Source organism: Dryobates pubescens, chromosome 6 (assembly GCF_014839835.1).
Source record: "Dryobates pubescens isolate bDryPub1 chromosome 6, bDryPub1.pri, whole genome shotgun sequence".
NCBI classification, from domain to species: domain Eukaryota; kingdom Metazoa; phylum Chordata; class Aves; order Piciformes; family Picidae; genus Dryobates; species Dryobates pubescens.
This window is the reverse complement of record NC_071617.1, coordinates 24,445,382-24,466,831: the sequence shown is the minus strand read 5'-3', so window position 1 is coordinate 24,466,831 and position 21,450 is coordinate 24,445,382. Positions and strand designations below refer to the sequence as shown.

The window sequence follows — 21,450 nt, the reverse complement described above, 5'->3', positions numbered from 1 at the left end:
AAAAACCAACTACCAACACCAGAGGGAAAAGCAGTGAGTTGGATGGCATATAGTATGGTTAACATGTTTGTGAGGCTCTTAGAAACCCTGCAATCACTTGTGACTTTAACAGCTCAGCTCTGACAAAGTTCAGGAATTAAACTGTTCTGTCAGTTTATTTCCAGAAGAGGTAAGGATATCTCAGAGTGCTGGACAAGTGAAGCTGGGTGCCAGGGCACTGATGCTTGCCTTGTCTTACCAGGCTTGACATTATGTAAACACTTTCTAGTTGCACAAGTTTTCTTCTCAAGTATGTCTCTCCCTCATTCTTCCATAGTAATACAGCCTCAAAAATTTTCTTGAGTTGAATGCTCAGTAACCTTGGATACTTTCAGAATAGAACAGAATACGTTGGCCACAATATTTTCTGGAGCACATGAAAGGCTTGCTGCCATCTGGCCACTTGTTTTCTGTTTCCCATGTACTGTTGTTTTTATAAGTTCTGCCAGTAGCTCTGTTCCTTCAAAAACATTGGTGCAAAACATCTGTAATAGTTGGCCAGACCCAGAAATTCTTCCTGTTTCTCTTGGTGCCTATCAGACATTCTTAATTTCCTATAGGCATTGCTAATGAAAATTTTGGGTATTTGATACCATCTTTTGCTAATAGATGCTGAACTGTGTCTTTAAAGGGTCTCTTGACATAGGGGATACTATTGCCTGCAGACATTTTATACAGTCTGCCTGTAATTCACAGATCACAGTAGCACAGATGTGTGCATCTGCATACTCCTCGTGGGACCCAGCAACCCCACACATTGTCACTGAGATGCTGCTGCTGTTTCATGTCAACCAAAGGCAATAATACTGCTTGATCTGAAGGTCTGAAAAAGGCAATTCTCCCTGGATGCTCTTCTCAGAATACCTCTCTGTACTATTTGATTAGATTTGAGGTGACCATCTGTGTAGTTCTCCCTGGACTCTAACAATATGAGAAATTTAATGTCACTTTGCATGACATTTGGAAATCAGGATTCTTTCTCAGAAATCCATGTTACTCATTAGTAGTCCATTCTCTTGCTACAGAACATTCTCAGAGGCTGAAGACTCCCTTCGGCCTTCACTTTACAATATTCTCTGAATCATCTTTGACTTGGTTCCACAGATTTGAGTCTTTTATTGATACAGTTTTGTGTCTTTCTTGGGGCTTTTTTTAGTTGTTATGAGAATGTAGTCTGGAAATCCTGCAGTATTTTCTCCAGCTGAGAAAATTACTGTGGTTGTGGCTGTTCTATTACTTGGGAGCTCTTTATTTCCTATCAGTTTTCTGTCCTCGTTTTGGCACTACTCTTGCATTTTGCAGTCTTCTGGTGTGTCTAAGTAATAAATATATTTTTGTATTTACAATGCAATGCACTACTGCTAGGCTGTGGCAATACATGGTCACAGAAGTTAGGAACTTAGACCCCGATTCTAACACCAGTGTTTGAATTTTCTTTAACAAGTTCTCCTATATAAGATGTTACCAGACTAATGAGCAGTTTGTAACCAGGGAAGGTGCTGCAGACATTGAAAATAAGATTGGGGAAAAAAATACGAAGATAATTCCAGTTGCTAGTGGCATTATCTATTTAAGTTTTCACCTCACTTCCATCCACCATCCACCTTGTTGTTTGTGATGAATTCCATATATCTGTGCTTTCTTTGGCAAAAATAGAACATGATATGCTCAGTCTTTTGGACACATCACACATGCAAATTACATATATTTCAGAAATTTACTTTGAATTAAAATATGATAAGGGCAAATGTTAAAATTGATCAGCAAATTTTCCCTGATTTCTCATGTAGAATTTCCTGATCTCACCTATTGGAATGGGCTGCCCAGGGAGGTGGTGGAGTCGTCATCCCTGGAGGTGTTCAAGAGGAGATTGGACGTGGCACTTGGTGCCATGGTCTAGTAGGCATGAGGTCTTGGGTGACAGGTTGGACTTGATGATCTTTGAGGTCTTTTCCAACCTTCTTGATTCTATGATTAGCTCAGGAGTTTATATGACACTCCTGGAAAAAAAAAAAAAAAAGAAATCCAAACCAAAACAACTTTTTCAATTCTGCCTCCAGCAAATGCAAGCTGTGAAACCTAGTATTAAGGTCTTTTTACATAGGGACATAAAAGTTGTTAAAGAATAAAGGATTTATATACAACTGAAACCATTGCAAACACTTTCACAATCTACTTGTAAAGAAAGATAGCATTATATGTTATACCCACACACATAAATGCCCTCTCTCTCTCACATAGCCATACATACTCATGCACAATCTGAAAAAATACTAAACTAAATCTGAAGGTGATATTCTCACCTTGCTGACATGAACTCACATCTCAACACATCTTGAACTGATCCCACTCCACACAGCCTTAAATGGAATATAGTAAGGTCATTTGCTGCTTTGCCCTTTCAGCATTTTGTTTAATTAAGATTAAATTAATTATAACCCCCTTCCTTTGTGCAAGTTAACAAGTCAAGAACAAGCATAGAAATAAACCTAAATGTAACTGAGAAGTAGAAACTGCACTGGCAATATTAATATGTACATTGAGTAGAAAACAGAGGTTTCTTGTCCCTCTTTTCTGAAACAGTGACATTCTAGACAGTCGATTTCATCGTTAGCTGGAACCATCAATAAAAAACACTGCAGCAGGGATCGCTCTGTATGTACAAAAAATACCAGAACAGAACCTACAAAAAATACCAGAACAGAACCTTACAAATAGTAAGCATTTGTTTAGGTTTTTGGGGCACAAAATTTCTCCACACATTCTCCACTCTGCTTTTCTAACCAGAAGTTGAATGGTGGCTATGCTTCTTTTCTTCATTTTCTCTTCCACATTCTGCTGCAAATAGCCCTCACCCTCATCCAAAGACAAAGGGTCAAAGGGTTAAGCTGAATCGCTAGTTAGGGGACGAAGGACTGATAAAAGCTCAAAAATTTCCCCTCTGTTCAAGAGCAGCAGTCACAAATGAATCCTGTGTTTTGGGTCAGTGGAGATAGGGACTACTTGCCTGCTACCCCCAAAATAGTGTAGCCATGACCTGCCAGGCAGGAGCCTGAGTACAAACAGATAGTTTCTTATAGGTTCTCCCGGGAAGAAAACCCAGTTAAGAAGGAAAACAGACATGCAGGTTGAAGTTCAGGCCATATATGCTGCTTCTCTGTTTCTGTTGTGCAGCCCCACCCGTAAAGAGCGGCTAGCACTTGCAGGCAGGGTGGCATCCACAGTACACTAGAAGAACAGCAAACTCAAGAAAGGACAAAGTTGCATTCAGGACATGCTCCCACTAACAGAAACGTAGAGTAGGCTACAGCAGTCTCTGCTGTGTTTTGCTGAACCATTTCTCAAAATGGTGCTACTGCTAGGCATTACATGCCGAGACACTTGAGCAGGACTCAAAGGTGCCCACTGGGTCTCTCTGCTGTATGCCATCCTTTAGCTTAGCCATGGTTTCTCCAAAGCTCTCTCTGTAGGGAACAGAGAATGCTTTTGCCCTCCTGCCTAGTAGTGACATGAAATTGTCTCTCATGTACAAAAAGTTATAGCACACTGAGTGCTAAATACCCCTGCTGCTGAACTAGACACAACTTCTAAGTATTTACAGCTGAATTCGCTCTTCTTCTTCTTGCTTTGAAGGCATGGAATGGACTGCACTTTCTCTTAATCATCTCTAGTAAAAGCTGCTGTCAGATTCCCTATGACATTAATGCTCTTCACGGCTCTGTTAAAGGCAATCGCAGGGTCCGTGTTTTACCAAGTATTTCTTCAGCAGGGCAGAAATTTAAGTAGTTAATTCTCTAGATCTTTTTATTATAAAAATATCACTCGGTCTGATCACTTCCTAACCTCTCTGCTTCATGTATGTCTGTCTGACTTCATTATGGTTGTTTCTTATACTTGGTAGCAGCCAGAACAAATTAACATCTCAAAGACTAAAACTTTCGCTACTGGAAATGCATCCTTTCTGTGTCTCCATACTGGCACCGGCACTTTCCTTTCCTTGGATTTTTGTGTGTCTGTAGCTAGAAATTGCAGAGATGACTTTATCCACCAGGTCTTCTGCCCTCTGTATTGCTTCATGTGTAGAACAAGGACAGCATTGACTTTTATTGTGACTACCTTTTTCCTTCCCAAACCCCTTCCCACCCTTACGCACAGCAGCTCCTTCCATTAGAAGCTATCCACATTATCCCTCTGGGATTGCTGCACAAAGTTCCCTCTAGCTCTCTGAATCAAGGCTATGTAAGTCTTGACTTCTGTCATTTGTTCTGGTTGCCTTTGAAACAAAAGGAAAAGTATCTTCCTGATTCTCAGCTACCCATGGATCTAAGCCATAGTATTATCCTTTGGAGCTCTTATAGGAGATCCTTTAGTTCATGCTCACTGCAGTCTGGCAGCTGTGCCCTTCCTTAGAGCTGCCTCATGAGATTTTTCCCTCCAAGGAACTGAATCTTACTATTGGTCCATTCTTCACTTAGCAAAACCCTCAAATCTAGAGTGACTGCTCTCTGATTTTTTTCTGACTCTGAAGTTTAGGGAAATTATGTGAATAAATTTAGTAAAGTGTGACCTGTGTTCTGCAATTCCTTTTTCAGGGAATTTTTCCTGACCTTACAGTAAATCCAATTTCAAGGGTCAACTTCTATTTAAAAAGCCTTCTACTATTGTTTATATTTTAACTACTGTGCTGACTAATGTACTCTGACTCTGAAATAAGATCTGATAAACTTCCACCTATGGTAGACCTCACAGTGGTCAAATAAATGAGAGCAAACACCACAAGACTAGAACTAGGGAAAGATTTAGACACTGTGTGAATCTAAGAGGGAAAACAGGAAAAGAGAAAAGACACAAAAGGAGACAGATAAACTGAAAGTTTTCAAGAGGTCCTTTCAAAAATGATGCTCTGAGATGCCATATCCTTGTAACAGTACAGTAGGGAAGAATGCCAGTCTGGCAGACGAAAGACACTTCTGTTTTGACATTTTCTTATGGAAACCTTTGAGAATGAGCATTTTTGTACCACAATGACCTGCTGACAATATCACAAAGTCAGATTCATTAAGACAGAGATGAATAATATTTCTCCAAATCTGCATTGTCATCTTTGAAAAAAGGGGCAGTACAAGTTTTCTTTCCTTTTTCCAGACATAAATTAGAAACATCCACACTGAAGGAGGTGCATTTTAACCAGCTTCAGCACAATTAGACTGAGAGAAGAACCTGACCTAGTGGCAGTTGCTATGGACCTGAAGGAGTGTACGTAGATACTTAAGATGAGAAAGCTTGCGCTTGCTTACACAATGCATGCAGATGTTCCCAAACTATCCTGGACACATGTTAACACACTTACGGCTATCACAATTAGCTCCTGATGTGATTAAAATCTCTGAAACATTATTTTCATCAAAGAGGTTTACAAACTCCTTTAAAACTCAAGGCTTTTCAAACCTCTCCTGAGCAGAAGAAACAGCTGCATTTATCCCACATATGTGTTTTTTGTCTCTGTCTCCACCAGCTGTGTACCATAACACAGTAACCCAGTGAATACCTTAGTGGAAGTGGGGGATAGGAAAGGATGGGGAAGGATAATGGAGGTGCTAGGGAGGGCAGAACTGTGCAGAAGAAGAATGTTACATTGAAGTAAGGAAGAAAACATAATCTGATAATATCTAATGGGAAGGAGGCAAGAGGACCGGTGAGCCGTGCTGGCTGTGACTGGGGACAAGAGACTTTCCAGGGAGTGTGGAGCTGGCAAGAGAACCTCAGATCTGGAGTGAGAATTGAAAGTGAGAATAAAATTGTTAGAAAACGGGTGGTGCTAAAAGAAACCCGAGTAGTTCTCAAAAGCCTGCTTGCTAGTGAGGCCTTCCTTGTGCATTGCTACTTCATTTAATCCTTTCTCAATGAGCAATTGTTCCTAAAACCCAAAAAACTCAATCCCATAGTACCCAACACCTTCCTCCTGTCACTCTTCAGGTGTTTTCCTGAGCCAAGCCCAGGAACACTTGGTCCCCACTTTGGGCTCATCTGCTTTGTTAGTGGCCTCCTAAGCCTCTACAGATATCCTGTCCTTTGCTGCAGAGGGCAGATGGAGCTGACTGGTAGCCAAAGGTGTGTTCACATGTCCATCATAGTTTGGAAACAACTGTGTTCACAAGGTGCATTAAACCATCTTCAAGCAGGGAGGACCACCAAATAACTTGGGTTTACAGTACAATACAGGAGAAAAATAGCAGAAAAATACAAGCAGGATCAGCCTGTAAAGCAGCAGTTAATTTCTCACATGTTTACTCCTCAACCTCTAGCTTTATCCCAAGCCCTTGGTACAATCCAATTTCTGCTTAAAGTGAGTGGGGCAACAAAAAAAGTGGGTAGTCTTACTAGTTTTTAGGGGGAACTCATGATTCTATGATCTTTTTGCCTTTATTTGCAGAAGACTGAACTGCATGACACAGAAGTTCCTATTTGAGTCTGTTTTCCTCACCCAATATTCAGCCTCCTCCTACCTTTGGGGAGTCACTAGCACATTTGCTTCGAAAAGTTTTTCTGAAGAAACACCACTGACCTAACATTCAAGTGCAACTTTTCCAAGGCAAAGGCCGCTTGGGAAATGCAGAATGATCTGATGTTGAAATCAGGATAACACACAGATGAGCAAAGTCTGGCACCCTCACTGGATGAGTTCATGCATGCAGTGTGAGGTTCAGTGTCTGCTAAGGAAGAACAGTAAATACCTATCATTGGGTCTTAAGCCTAAAGTTATGCCATAAAACTCAAACTCTAAACATTGCTCCAAAACAGAAAGGGGGGGGGGGGGGGGGAAGACAAGAAAATGTGGGTGAGAATGAATTCCGTAATTAAAAGCAAAATTAAACTACTTTCCAGAGTTAATATTATCTGGATTTGATGATCATGCTTACCCTGACATTAAATGCAAGTTGGTCCTTGTAAATCAATGCAGATATGCATGGCAGATATTTCCATTTGAACTCTAGTGTACTGATGCAATTCAAATTCTACCTGGATACATGAATTCCCATGCTTTCCTCCAACACCATTCCTGTATATTCTCTAGCAGACAAAGACCTAACCATTTGAAAATGAAATATGCCCCACAAAACAGAAGAGTGCCTTCACATTTCCTATAGTCCAGTACAAATGACTGAGTCCGATTTGGTAATCCGTCCAATTCAAGGTTGTTTGAATGGCCACACCATGGCAAAGAGGGTCACAGCATGGGAGAATGATTAACTTAATCTACCTTCCTTGTTTGTTTGATGCTGCCTCTCTCCAGTGTAAGTCAATAAAACTTTGCGCGCTGACACACACAACTTCCAGCACCCTCCAGCTTGGCCAAAATGGGGCCCAGAAAAGCTGCCTTTCTCTTTCTTTTCCTGCTCAGCTCAGGTAAGAGTCCTTTGCCTTTCACTTTCCTAGGTAAGATGGGGGCCAAACAGTTGCAAACTCTATTTGGTGAAGGTAAGTCTCTGCAGTCCAGCACCACTTCGCTGGACAATAATGGGTTTGGGACTTGCTAGCTAGCAAGTTGTTGTTAAATGAAGAGAGAGCTGTGGTTTCTCCAGTGTTGTGTTCACTAGAGACATCAGAAGAGCAGCAGCCTTGGTGTCTGAGCAGTGCACTAATGGCTCCCTGCAAACATGGCAAATGGCCAGAAATGGAGGCACATTTGGGAAGTTTCTTATCAAAGGCATAATACAAGACATGGTTGTCTGTTCTTGTCAGCCTTTCATCCTGGGGTTGGTTGCTTTTCTCTGTCATTACCAAGTACTCTGACCCTTATTTTGGTTGTTTTACAATTTGTAAATACATTGTGAAAAACAAAATCACAAAAAAAAAGAAAAAAGAAAAAAGTTTCTGCGCACTAGAGTTCCAGTCTCTTTCATAGCCACAACCTTAACAGGAAATTTGTCATTGCATGTGATTGGAAGTTCCAAATCTGGTCAGCTTTACCTTCTGCAGTATTTTTGGTGCTGCAAGACTGGTTTTGTGGAAGATGGTGTGAAATAATTTGTGACACACAGGAACTGGGTAAACCTCTTTATATCTATCTTTCGGATTTGGTAGATTGCCGGTCTTACAGAGATTTTCAGTTTTGCAAGAAATATTCTCTGTCCTAATAACTTCAAAGAACGATGAGATTCAGATGGCACATCTTCTTTCGAGCCTTCTGTATAACTATACATCTTGTGATTGCAGTTAAAAACAAGTGCATCAACATATATAAAAACCTTAAATGAAGTACATTTTACCTATCTTGTCTTGCAACATGGAAAAGGAAACAGTTGTTATGTATCGGTAGGTTTTAGCTAGAAATATTAGATACATGCCTCAGCATGTATCTAGATATTTAATGTTAAGAATTATCATCTTTTTTTTTTTTCCAGAAGAATAGCCTCACTCAAATCAAATACACTTCTCTAATAAGTAGAAAGATTATATGGGGGAGGAATAGCTAGAATTTGGGCATTCGTCAGCAACACTCCGCTTTTGTTTGCAAATCCTTTATCTCATGGTGGTAAATATTTGCACTTCTGAATAAGACTGCAGTATGTCTTTCTAACATTGAAAAATTCCATAGAAAGCAAGAAAATTTACTGTATTTTTATTACTTTTGCATTTTTTTTATTCTTTAAGTATTGTCCCCTGCTATGTAATTATAGCAAAAAAGAGGGGGGGAAAAAAAAAACACCAAAACATTTTTCTGACCCAAATAAATTATGGCCCTGTCGCTATTTTTAAAATCAAATGTGATAATCATAATGACAAAACTATTGCAAAATGCCTAAACAGAACAGATTTAAAGTTGCATGGAAGCTGTACCATAACAGGAATTCTTGTCCTGGTAGAATGCATTGCAGCATACCTATGATATGGTTTTAACCTAGTATAATGATTTCTCTCAACACTCATTTCTTCTTAATGCTACTTTTGTTTTGACATAACTAGTGGGATCAGTGTTTCCTGTGATTGTTACATGACTTTTTATTTTAGCCTTTTATATGATTTTTTTTTCTGTAACAACTATCTTCTTATTTGATGCACACTATTTAACTGACACCCCTTAAGGTCAAATTCATCCCTAGACTACATGCAGTAATTCACTGTCCCTCCTGCTGTCAATGGGCTATGACTGAGAAAGAGAGGAGTCAGAAAGAGATGGAAGTCCCTTTCTTCATCATGGCTGTCATGCATGAGGGAGAACTCAGGGTCTGGTTCATACCCTGTATGCCTTTTATTCAACACCTGCATGAAGCCAGAAAAAACAGGGCACAGAGTAGGACAGACCATGGGCCAACTGTCTGTCTGGGGTTGAAACTATGCAGAACAGGTAGCTTTGTCAGTAGAGTCATATGCTCATCTGGTAAAGAAACTGTAAATATCACAGGACTCATGCAACTCCATGATACTGCAGCAGAAAGTCATAAAAGTCAGAGTGCTGTAGACTATAGCTAAGTATTCAGAGATTGCATAGCTGTAACAGCAAAAGAAGGTATAAAATGACAAAGCCCTTTTTAAGAAGGACTGTACTTTTTTGGAGCTTATTGCTAAAAATGGCTGTACTTTTAGTATCCTCTATCTTTCACTTGCAGCTGGAGCCCAGAGTTGCTAGGTGAGTTTATTTACTAGTTTAATGTCTTGTCCATTCACTGCAAGGGGGGGAAAACATCTGCTGCCTTGATCGTTAAGTTCTGTACAGTTACTACAAAAAGGGCAAACTGAACATGAGCATAGTGATAACCACAGTCACTGAGGATGGCTTGTTTCTTTCAAGAAAGTTAGAAAAGGGGGAGCTGTGGAGCGGCTGATAAAACTGAAGTCATTTTATGGGATAGATATCCAGAAGGAACAATCTTTGTTTCACATCCTTCTTGACTACCATTTTCTTCAAAAGATGGATGACCAATATTTTCTTTATGCTTTCTAAAACACCTAACTCTTTTTTCTTTGGGTCAGCCTCTCTATTCTCATCACTTTAGGTTTGTGTTACTTATTATGACTTTCAGAATGATGCAAAACATGGTTCAAGGCACTACTCTGTCTTATGTTTTCACTGATGCTATGCAGTACCATACGAGAAAGGCAAGATTTATGAATCTTTTGTTACCATTGGCCTATTATTCCAGCAGTTAAATTGTAATGTTTGGCGATGATGCAACACAGAACTTAACATGAAAGTTTGAAATAAACCCTCATTTCAGCATTCACATTTTTAACTTATTCTCTCTTTTTCCTTTTAGTGCAAGGAAACATACTAGACAGCTATGTGAAAACAGAAGGAGCTTGGCTGCTGAACCCAAAAAAGCAAATTTATAAGACAAATAGTAAAGAGGAATGTGCAGAGCGATGTGAAACTGAGAATAAATTTATTTGCAGGTAATTTCCACCGTTCCCATATATATTTTTCATTGCAGATGATGGAACAGTTTTCCTTATTTATCAGTACTCTGAACTTTTGAGGGATTTCTTAAGAGTATTTGTGTCTGAGGCTTGCTGGAAAAACAAAAGGTATATAAAAACAGAATGCCTGGGACATATGGATGAAGAGAGCAATCGTGCCATTGCTTACTTTCATTGCATTTTCTAGTATCTTGCAAATACACTCTTTTTATCTTTTTATGAACATTACTAGAATTTGGACTTATGGACTTATTTACTTTGAAAAAGAGATGGCCATCTAAACCTTAATGATCCTAAACTCTACTTCCAGTGAAGCTGTTTTTCTGAACTTATATCTAACAAGACCCAAGGGACTCATAAGCACAAAAGACATTGACCAGTTGGTACCACAGGTTTTTGCTCAGGCTTCTGCCTCAGAGCCCATTGACCTTCAGCAGTACAGCAGGAACTAGAGAACTGAGGAGAGAAGCCTGTTACTGAGGTGGGAGGCAGTTCTCACATAGGAGGCTGAGAGGTTTCCTCTTCTACTCTTCATGAATTTCTGTTCTACCACTTCTGCAGCATACCTGTTTGAACTCAGTAGAGTGTATTCAAGACTATTATCATTACTTCATTCTCCATCAGGCTTTTACTCAAGGCAGGGATACCCCACTGCTGACTTTCAAAATGTATTTTATAATTTTGTGGTTTAGCTCAAAAGGGAAAATGAGACTTATTTTAAAGCGGTGTAACCCTGAATGGTAACAGAGGTTTGCTGACTGATTGAGTATAGTATCATCCATTGCCTTTGATCCAACTTCCCTCTCCAGAAATCACAAAGAGAGGACAGTGCTTTAGCAGTACTTGGCTCAGAAGGGTAGGAAGGAAGGCAGAGAGGGTATGTCTGTATATTCAGATTATATATTTACAGTTTGCAAAGGCATATTCAGACATAGTATCATTCCTTAGCTTCTGCCTACCATCACTTAACACTGGTATGACATCAGTGCTGATGACATGAAGCTGGGTGGAGTGGCTGACACACCATAAGGTTGTGCTGCCATTCAGTGAGACTTGGACAGGCTGGAGAGCTGGGCAGGGAGAAATTTCATGAAGTTCAACAAGGGCAAGCGTAGTCTTGCACCAGGGAAGGAAAAACTCCATGCACCAGTACAGGTTGGGGATGGACCTGTTGGAGAGCAGTGAAGGCGAAAGGGACCTGGGGGTCCTGGTGGATAGAAGGATGACCATGAGCCAGCAATGTCATTCTGGGGTGGATTAGAAAGGGTGTGACCAGTAGGTCAAGAGAGGTTCTCCTCCCCCTCTACTCTACACTGCTGAGGCCACATCTGGAATGTTGTGTCCAGTTCTGGGCCCCTCAGTTCAAGAAAGACAGCTACTTGAAAGAGTCCAGCACAGAGCCATGAAGATGATTAGGGGAATGGAATAATGTTCCATTCAAGGAGAGACTGAGGGAGCTGGGGCTCTTTAGCTTGGAGAAAAGGAGACTGAGAGGTGACCTCATCAATGTTTATAAGTATGTAAAAGTTGAGTCCTGAGAGCCAGGCTCTCCTCGGTGGTGCCCAATGACAGGACAAGGGGCAATGGGTGGAAGTTGAGGCATAGGAAGTTTCACGTAAATATGAGGAAAACATTTTTCCCTGTGAGGGTGACAGAACACTGGAACAGGCTGCCCAGGGAGGATATGGAGTCTCCCTCTCTGGAAATATTCAAAACTTACTTGGATGCATTCCTGTGTATTCTGGTGTAGGTGATACTGCTCTGGCAGGGGGATTGGACTAGATGACCTTTCGAGGCCCCTTCCAGCCCCTGAAATTCTGTGATTCTGTGAATGTTTCATCTTTGCCTCCCCAGTTAATTATGTGAATTCTTTTACACTCAATAAGGAACAGGCACTATCTGGCAGGGAAGGATCTGGAGGAGGAAAGGTAAATATTAGGCAAACCTTTAAGAGCAAATCAGCACTGTTTATGCTTCAGACCAATTAGTTAAATTAACACTTCAATACTTCAGACTTGTCCCCTTGGCAGTGTGTTGGACCATGCTCATTAGCTACATCCCTGATTAAAATTTGACATTACAGAGAGTTGGGCTTGAATCTGATAAAAGAGTCCCTAGTGTAGTTTTGACCCAGGACAACCAGCACTACCCAGACTGGATGTGGTTACCAGTAGCGAGTCCAGATGTCCTCTGGGGAGAGGCCTTGCAAATATAAGAAACAGAGGCGCTCTGAGACCATACCAGTTGTTCATAGGGCTACAGAATGAACTTTGTCAGTATTTGCCTTCCTGGTATACATGTACCCACTGAATGTCATGTTGCTATTGCTCTTTCCCCTTTTTGTTCAGAAAAATGAAGCTTTAGAAGTTAGTTTATCAGGAGTTTCCCTTAGATGCTATTATAAAGGTTACACCATCTGCTCCAGTTTTGTAAGTTTACAGCCTTCACTTCACTTGCTGAGAATTAAGATGGCAGTGTTTTCCAAAGTGCTTACATTGTTTCACACACAGCAATTCAGAACGGTTATCACACGGTAGTTTAAGGTCTTGGCTTGTTGTGTTTTACGTGTTCCTTGGTAACTGCTGAGTACAGTAAATGTCTCACTTCTTGAATGAGCACATTTTTTAAAATAAAATCAAGTTCTCTGGTGCATATATACCCTTTAGTATGTTCTCTGGACCCTCTGGCACATTATAAACCTTGGAGTTTATGCCTTGTCATAATTTGTTCATGTATCTCACTTTCAACGTAAGTTTGATATGAAGGCTTATCAAGTCTAAGTCACATCTGAAAAATGGGACCTTCAGTGTTCAGTGATTCGTGAAACATCACCCAGTCTTAAATACCACTGAAGTGCAGTGCTTGCTACAATTACAACTGAGTACTAGAAAAGTTGTTCAGGAAAGTAATACACACATTCAACTATTGCTCCTTACATTGCTCTCTTCTTTTAATTTCAACAGGGCCTTCTTATTCACCAGTAAAGAACAACAGTGTTTAACATTGTCTGAGAACAGCAAAACAGCAGTGATATTCAGAAGAACAAATGCAGTTCTTTATGAAAAAAGAAGTATGTCTATGTCTTTTTAATACTATTTCATTGATATATGCTTTCCAGTGAGACTTGCATAACCCTATTGTAAATGGAGGCTAAGACTTCATGGGGTCACATGAAGTGGGTAGGTCAGCCTTTACCTAATACATGTTTTTTGACAGAAAGCAGTGGAACCTTTTTTTCCTCCCAAATTAGTACTCCAGTATCTTTGCTTCTCCCTAGATCCTAGTGTCCACAAGCAGAGAAGAACAGTGCTTCTCAAAGAAAGTGCTGGGCTTAATGGAGATGCTTGAGAGTCCCTTCTCTCTTTTTGAAACCAGCTAATAACCTACAGCTGCATCTTCTCTTTCTCTGCTAAGGCTCCATAAGGAGCAATGGTTTCTGAGATAGATCTTTGCCCACAGGAAAACTGATGGAAACTGTTAAATAATTTCATTTATATCATCAAAGAAAATTCAGAGTTTTCTTAGGTGGGACTCAAGTCAACTTAATTTCAGTTGCACATGTTGTCAAAAGTACTACAGTCTTAATTATGCTTCGGGGGGGGGGAAATCTGTTTTTACAGTATTCATATATCATTATATGATGTTTACACTCTTCAGTTAATGAATTTAGTGAAACTGTTATCCTAATCTTTATTTTGATGGTATAATTAATTGATATGGAGAACTTTTGTATTCTCCTTTTGGACAAGTCTCTTTTTTCTGATCATTTTTATCACAGACAACAATTATTTGACTGAAGCAGATTTTACCTCCTATTCTTTCTGAAAATAGGAAGACTCCCTTTAAGAAATTACTATTATCTAAATTTATCACCTTATGCCAGATGAAGACAAATTATCAGGTTTTAAAACTACTTTTGAATTACATAATCGAGTACAGAGCTCTTGCCATATACAGGCAACCACAAAATCATAGAATCATAGAATTATAAAATGGTCAGGGTTGGAAGGAACCTCTAAAGGCCATCTAGTCCAACCCCCCTGCAGTAAGCATGGACATCCCCAACTGGATCAGGTTGCCCAGAGCGCTTTGAGACTCACCTTGAACAAGAAGACAGGTGCTTTATTTTTAATGTGGCTGAAGTTTCACTGTGGTGTTCTCAGCTTCAGTAATACACAAAAGAGGAAACAGCTCCTTGCTGAACATTGAGATGTAAGCTACTGTGGTGAACTTTGATTATAATTACTACTGTGTTAAAAGACTTCATGTATGCTGCCTTTCACTGTTTTTTGATTTGTAACTTTTTAAAGACTATTAATTCATTTGAGACTATTTGGAAATTTGAAACATTAGTATCTACCAAAACATTGGTGTTCTTCAACAAAGAAAGGTTTATAAAAGGAAAAATTAACCAATTCCTCAACTGCTGCAAATCAAACAGTGGTTTCAACAAGGCAGTATCTAACCAAAAATCAAGAATCACAATAATTAGACTGTAAATACCTGAGTTTCAGAAATACAAAGAGCTCCAGAAGAATGCATCCTTATTCTTCTGTTGACCTACAAAGACTTGTGGGATAATGTGATGATATATGTGTAGCACCTGCCAGAATTTCCCTGAATCGTGGGTAAATAATATTCTGCAGTTCCTGTTGTAGGGGAAAAAATGAATGGATCTGTTGGCAAGGAACAAAGTTTGAAGACTGAACAGAACGTTTGAATGTAAATAATCCTTACTTATTTTGCTTCAGTAATGTGAACAGGAAATAGATTGATTCTGGTTTATTTTTGAGACACCCTTGTAGGTACTGAGGCTAGAACCTGTAAAAAAGTCCTGTAACATTCAGAGAGAATTTGTTACTGCATCCTTTTAGGCCTTTTGAGGTCATAAACATGGATTTTAGGTTCCTGAAAAATAGAGCCCCCTCAGTAAAGATTTGAAAAACTGTAGTTTTAGATAACCAAAATGTCCAAAACTTGCAAATATGCCTACAGAAAACAAAAGGTATCACAAGCATCAAAGCCACAGCCTACTGTGTATGTCAGATGACTTCTCTGTTGCTCATCTCTTCATTTGCAGAGAGTCTCAAATAACGATGTGTCCATTTTAATGATAACATCCACTGTTACAGAGAGATGTGAAAGCATAGCTGGTACCTAGACCAATCACATCACAGTCTCCAGCAGCTATTGCAGCCTGATACTTCAAGGAAATTCCTTTCACCTGCCCAGATGCTTTAGCAATACCATTGTTGAAACAAATGTTTGTTTATTTATTGCTTTGTGGTTGAAGCAACAACTTGATGAGACCTCTTTTTCATTGCATTTAAAGGAAAGGATGACAGTTAGTATAAAATTCATTTCTTAAAATTGTTTTTTCTATGATATGTACTATAAAACAGAAAGTTAACCTTCTCTGAATATAGAAAAACTAAGAGGAATTAAACCTAACTTTTGGGAATTGTTATCCACATATCTGTCTGTAAATAGTTAACCCAAGGGATATGGATAGAGTTTGGGGATCAAAGACAGTTATTTGTTGTCAGATAGAAAAAAGGCCCTAAAGGTTATATAAATGGTCAAAGGCTTACACAAACAAAATGAGTCAGCACTTGACTGATTCAATGCTCAACTATGGGCAGGTTTAATGTTAATTTATTGCAGAATTGTTTGAGGGATAAATGCCTTCCAAATAATTTTTTTTTTAGAGTAAACTTTCCCAAATATATGTATTACAATAAAGATGTGCCTAAAGGTACATATATAAATCCAGATCTAAACTACCTACTGGGCCACAGAAAAGCTGGACCTTATTTCAGATTTAAATATTAGTTCTTTTCACTTTTGGCAAGAAAAGTCTGCATAAATTTGCATTATTTATCCAGATCTCTGTTAATCTTCTGCTTGTATGTCAGTTTTGGTATCATTTTAATGCTGAGAAAAGCTTATACAAAACTGGGTTACAATATCTGATTTGGAAACTGCTTAAGGACATTGAGACAAGCCAGGTCACAATCTAAAAGATGTATTGCTTTATTACCACTAGAGAGGAGGAAATGGTTGATGAAATATGCCCTGTGTATAGAGAAATATTAAATGAGTTTCCTGCTTAGCTTTCCAAGCCAGAAGACATATTTCTGACAGTGACTGTCCCTCGAACTGCAGATGTAGCAGCTCTAAGAGAATGTGCCAAGAGCCAAGTTCTTTCAGCAATGCCTTGGCAGAGCCACACTTTAACAAGCCTCCTCTCCCCATGTACTCTTCAGCTCTTTGCTGGGAAAGGGGATTGTTTAGTCCACCTAGGATAATCTTAAAGTATGTAGTGGGGTTATGATTACTCCCTTCTCAGGTTTTTAAAATGTTTTCAACACTACCAGTAAAACCCTCAGCATTAAAATTCCCCTTGACTTTATGTAGACAAGATTTCGTTGCTAACTCTTTCACTCCTTTTACTTTTTTTGTTTTAAATAAAGATACTATTAAGTTCCAAAACCTAAGAATATGAAAGCATAGATAATACGCACCTTCAACCAACTGCCAAATTTATCTTGCACAGCACATTGTCATTGTTTTAGTATATCATCAATTAAGATTTATATCTTAAGAAGTATATCATCAATTAAGAATTAATATAATTTATTGTGTGGTGAGTTAATGGGACAGAGATTGGAGTCAATACAGATGACCAAGATGATCGAGTATTGTTCCTTTATTGTTCCAGTATTGTAGGACTATAGTGCGAGCATAGTGAGTACAGCACAGTAGTGTAAAGCAAAGAAGATGGGAAAGGAAAGGAAAGTGCGTAGCAAGGGAACTTCCACAACGTATATAAACTCGGAGAGCCTTGTTGGCATGGCTTCATTGGTTCCCTATGAGTGACCGCACATCACACTATTATAGATTATTGGTCCAACTACTAATGACACGTGAGGTTGTTGATGCAGGTGCATGTCCTGTTGTCCCAAGATAACTTTCTATGCTTATAGCTACCAGTGTCCTGCTTTAGTTACATGCTGCAGGCACAGCACTGTTTTGCTGCACTGCTAGCTGGCTCTGCACTTACGCTGAGCATGGCCTACCGCCATGCCAGGCTCTAGGCCTGCACTGCCAGATTGCTCACACTGCTCATCGCTGGCATTCCCACAGTGAGTTTTAACGAAACCATGTCATCTGCATTTATATGAACATACAAAAAATTGTTTACTTAAGCTGATAAAATGTTATGTGTATAAATCTGCAATTCTGTCCTATTATCTTCTTTGGCTGAATTTGGGTGGCTCTCTTCTAAGGTATGATTTTAATTGCTATGTATAACTGCAGTAACATCATAGGAGGAGATTAAAAGAGAATGTGTTTCTATTTTGTTATAGTGCACATTTAAATGTGAAAAGCTTGTTAATTAAAATCTGCTACAGCATGATCTCAAAAGAACTGGGCTGCATTACACTTCTCTGGAATTCTGGTTTAAAAGTTTTTGACTTTCCCATTAATTTCTCAAAGCTAATTAATCCAGCTTAGACACCTGATTACTAGTAGGCTTTTACAACATGGGCTGACTATTTTTGATGGCAGAAGAAAGCCAAAATGCAATCAAATGTATTTAAATGTATTAGCATGAAAATGGATTTTTGTTGTTGGATGGATTTGGTTGTTGTCATGATTCTGCTTAATGAGGCACATATACTTTCAGTTTATCTTCTAGAATGCAAGGAGAGAAATGGTGTGGATTACAGAGGAACAGAAGCCAAAACTCAGAAAGGTGTACCCTGTCAGAAGTGGGGTGATAATACACCCCATAAACCAAAGTAAGGCCTTTTTTTGTATATCATTATATGGTTTTCTGAAACTTTGCAAAAATTTGAAATTGTGCTGAGTAGTCTTATAAGCAATTTTGTGTTCAAAGTCTACTCAATTTTTTTTTTATACTTATCTAGAATAAGATAATTCTCTAATGTGAGTTATTACTCAGAGACCTGCAACTGAGGCTACATGATCAATAGAGGTAGTGTCAGTTTTGGCAGCTGCATTACAATTTTGTGGTCCTTGCCTGAAAGTAAAACACTGGACAGAAGCACCTCATTTTACTGAAACAAGGTTTTCCCATTAATCTCATCAGGGCAAGAACTTTTCTTGACTAGAGGTGTAACATGCAGCAGATGAGACAGAGGTATGTCATTTTATCAGTGAATACACAATTAACAGGGCAGTATTTCCTGTATTTAATGAAAAACATCCAATTTGCTTTATGGATAACTTCCTGTTGAGAAGGCACAGCATTTCAGTTTCTGATAACTCCCATATTTCAGCAAATATTTTCTCTTTGTTACCTCCCAGGGAATGTGTCCTGGAGGACACTGTTCCCTACATGCTGCATAGTGCCTCAGCGGAGCAAAAATTACTGGAAATTGAATGTTGGAGTAAATGCAAGTATTAAAGATGTGGCTGCTCTTAGAGGCACTCTATTTCATAAAGTGCATAGAATACATACATAGGTATGGGCCCTCAGCATTGGCCACAATAGCAATGAGTCTTCTAATGAAGAACATCTACAAAATGGTCCTCAGGCAAAGATTTCACTTTTAGAGTCCTTATCTGAACAGTTGGGTCACTTTCTTTATTCTCTAATCCTGTTTAAATTCTATTCCAGTTACACACCTGAAAAATACCCCAATGCAGGACTGGAGGAAAACTACTGCAGAAATCCTGATAATGATGAAAAGGGACCTTGGTGTTACACAACAGATCCTGCTACCAGATTTGATTACTGTAACATCCCAGAGTGTGAAGGTCAGGATATACTTACTGTTTCCATGTTTGGAAGATGTGACACTTTTTAATTGAGTATTTGTTCCAGTCTGAAACTTTCCAAAGACATTTTCAACACCAACAAGGAAGACATGAAAAAAATCCCCCAACCAGCTATACAGAGTCTTGTTTTCCCTAAAATATATTAAACTGTGGTGGGTTAAAAGGAAAGGCCCAGCTTTCTCTCCCCCACTAAGAAGTAAAAGGCAAAAAAACCACAACTAGCCCAGCTGGTGAAGTGAAGGGAATGCTGTATTTACAAAAGCAATTTTGGAATGCAGGGAACTTATGTACACAAATATACAGAATTTACAATATATACAGAAATATACAGCAAAGAAACAAAATCACAAACCGGACCCCCGACAGAGGGGGCTTCCCCCTGTGCCCCCTTCACCCCCCTACCTCCCTTCTTCCCCAAAGAGGAGTAGAAAGAGCAAAGGGGTGTTAACAAGGCAGAAAGAGGCCTAAGTACAGGGGGGTTAGTAGCTTATCTGTTATTTGTCCAGAAGCCCAGAAGCAGTCCAGCTAGAAGGTAAGCAAAAGGAAGCGAAACTAAACGAAAGTTCCAGCCACTCCGGGTCTTAAGATCTTACTCTCCCATAATCCACCAATGAAATTAGTTTAGAATACAGTATATTTACAAACATTTAGCCAGAGTGCCCTTTCCTTGAAGGCACAGCCTCAAACGGTCACATAAACAAACAAACAAACAAAACAACAACAAAAAAACAAACCCACAGCAAGATATATAAAGATATTCACAAATTACAATCCTGGAATTGAACCAAATGACAGTTACTACTGAAAAAGTTGATAAAGCATGATATCAGCAACACACATTTTTATAAATTATAGCTTAGAATTTTTAATTTAGCTCTTTTAAAATAGTCTATAATGTTGGGGGTGGAGGTGTTCTTGTTGCTGTTTTGGGGTTTTTTAATGAAATACTATAAATATTATCAGCCAGGAGGAGTTGTCAAGAAAAATAAGCTTTTACCTTGCCAAACAAAAGGCAAAAAAACCCCAAAAACCTGTCCTTCAGCCTTGTGCTCTGATCAGGCTCTTGATCTTCATGTAAGATGAGTATGAGTGTTTATTGACCAATTCATTAAGTACTTTCTGTCTCTTTTGTCCTCAATCTGCCTTGCTCATACAGTAGAGTGCATGCACTGCAGTGGAGAAAACTACCATGGAGTAGTTGCAACAACGGTGTCCGGGCTTCAGTGCCAGCGCTGGGACTCCCAACAACCTCACTCTCATGGATACCTCCCAGAAAAGTAAGTCAGAAACTGTGACTGTTTATCACCAGTGGTGGACTAAAGACCACATTGCCCCAGACAGGATATTTATTATGGCCATTAGTGACATTCTTTAAAAATTCTTTTCCTTATTTAGTTTTCCTGAGAAGGATCTGAAGATGAATTACTGCCGTAATCCTGACGGTGAACCTCGGCCGTGGTGTTTCACTACCAGCCCGACTAAACGCTGGGAATATTGCAATATTCCTCGTTGCAGTGAGTCTGAATTCCAGACTTCTAGACACAAAGGCAGAAAGCTTCCATTCAGAGTGGTGCCAGGAGCAAGAACAAATCAAAGAGGCTCCAAAGATACAGGAAATCATAAAAATGTCCTGGCTTTTATTTCAAGGGAAAAAAATTAAATACTTTTGAAACGAGCCTCTGAATAGTTCTTTTGAGGCTAGACATTTCTGTCATAGACATTTCTAATGTTTTTGCTTGGAGCACATCTGCCTTCCTCAATGACTTCTCTAACCATTTCAGTGGATCTGATGCTTCTTCTGATTTCAGTTTCTTCTGATGTTCCTACTTTGACCTCAAGTTTCACTTTTCCTGAAAATATTTTGGCTTTCATTTTGCTCTTTCAATTCAGTTCTTCACATTTTCAATTTCCTTTTCCCCTAAAGGACTCTACCTGACATGATACTGTTCCTTGGGATTTCTTACCAGAACTCAACCTTGTTGTGTCTCTCATCAGTTAAAATGCATCTCTTTTATAAATGTACCCATATCTGCACATAGCTATGACTGCAGTTATAAAAGAGTATGGGTGCAATGATGGGCCTGACACTTTCACCTGAGTTTTCTTCGTGGCATTATCACTTGCTCACTTTCTAGCTTCACTGTGATGGATCTGTAACTGCTTGATTGTGTTGCATACTGGCTG

General features: G+C 39.2%; 1 protein-coding gene across 1 annotated transcript in view; it reads left to right on the top strand.

Annotated features, from left to right (window-relative positions):
* The first annotated feature begins 7,333 nt into the window (after positions 1-7,333).
* PLG (plasminogen) overlaps positions 7,334-21,450 on the top strand; it is a 29,364-nt gene continuing 15,247 nt past the window's right edge. Inside the window, exons 1-7 of the mRNA XM_054162756.1 lie at positions 7,334-7,446; positions 10,299-10,434; positions 13,422-13,528; positions 18,149-18,263; positions 19,106-19,245; positions 20,423-20,543; positions 20,662-20,780. Coding sequence (XP_054018731.1) covers positions 7,398-7,446; positions 10,299-10,434; positions 13,422-13,528; positions 18,149-18,263; positions 19,106-19,245; positions 20,423-20,543; positions 20,662-20,780 — 787 coding nt within the window. The 5' untranslated portion in view covers positions 7,334-7,397. The remainder of the gene's footprint in view (positions 7,447-10,298; positions 10,435-13,421; positions 13,529-18,148; positions 18,264-19,105; positions 19,246-20,422; positions 20,544-20,661; positions 20,781-21,450) is intronic.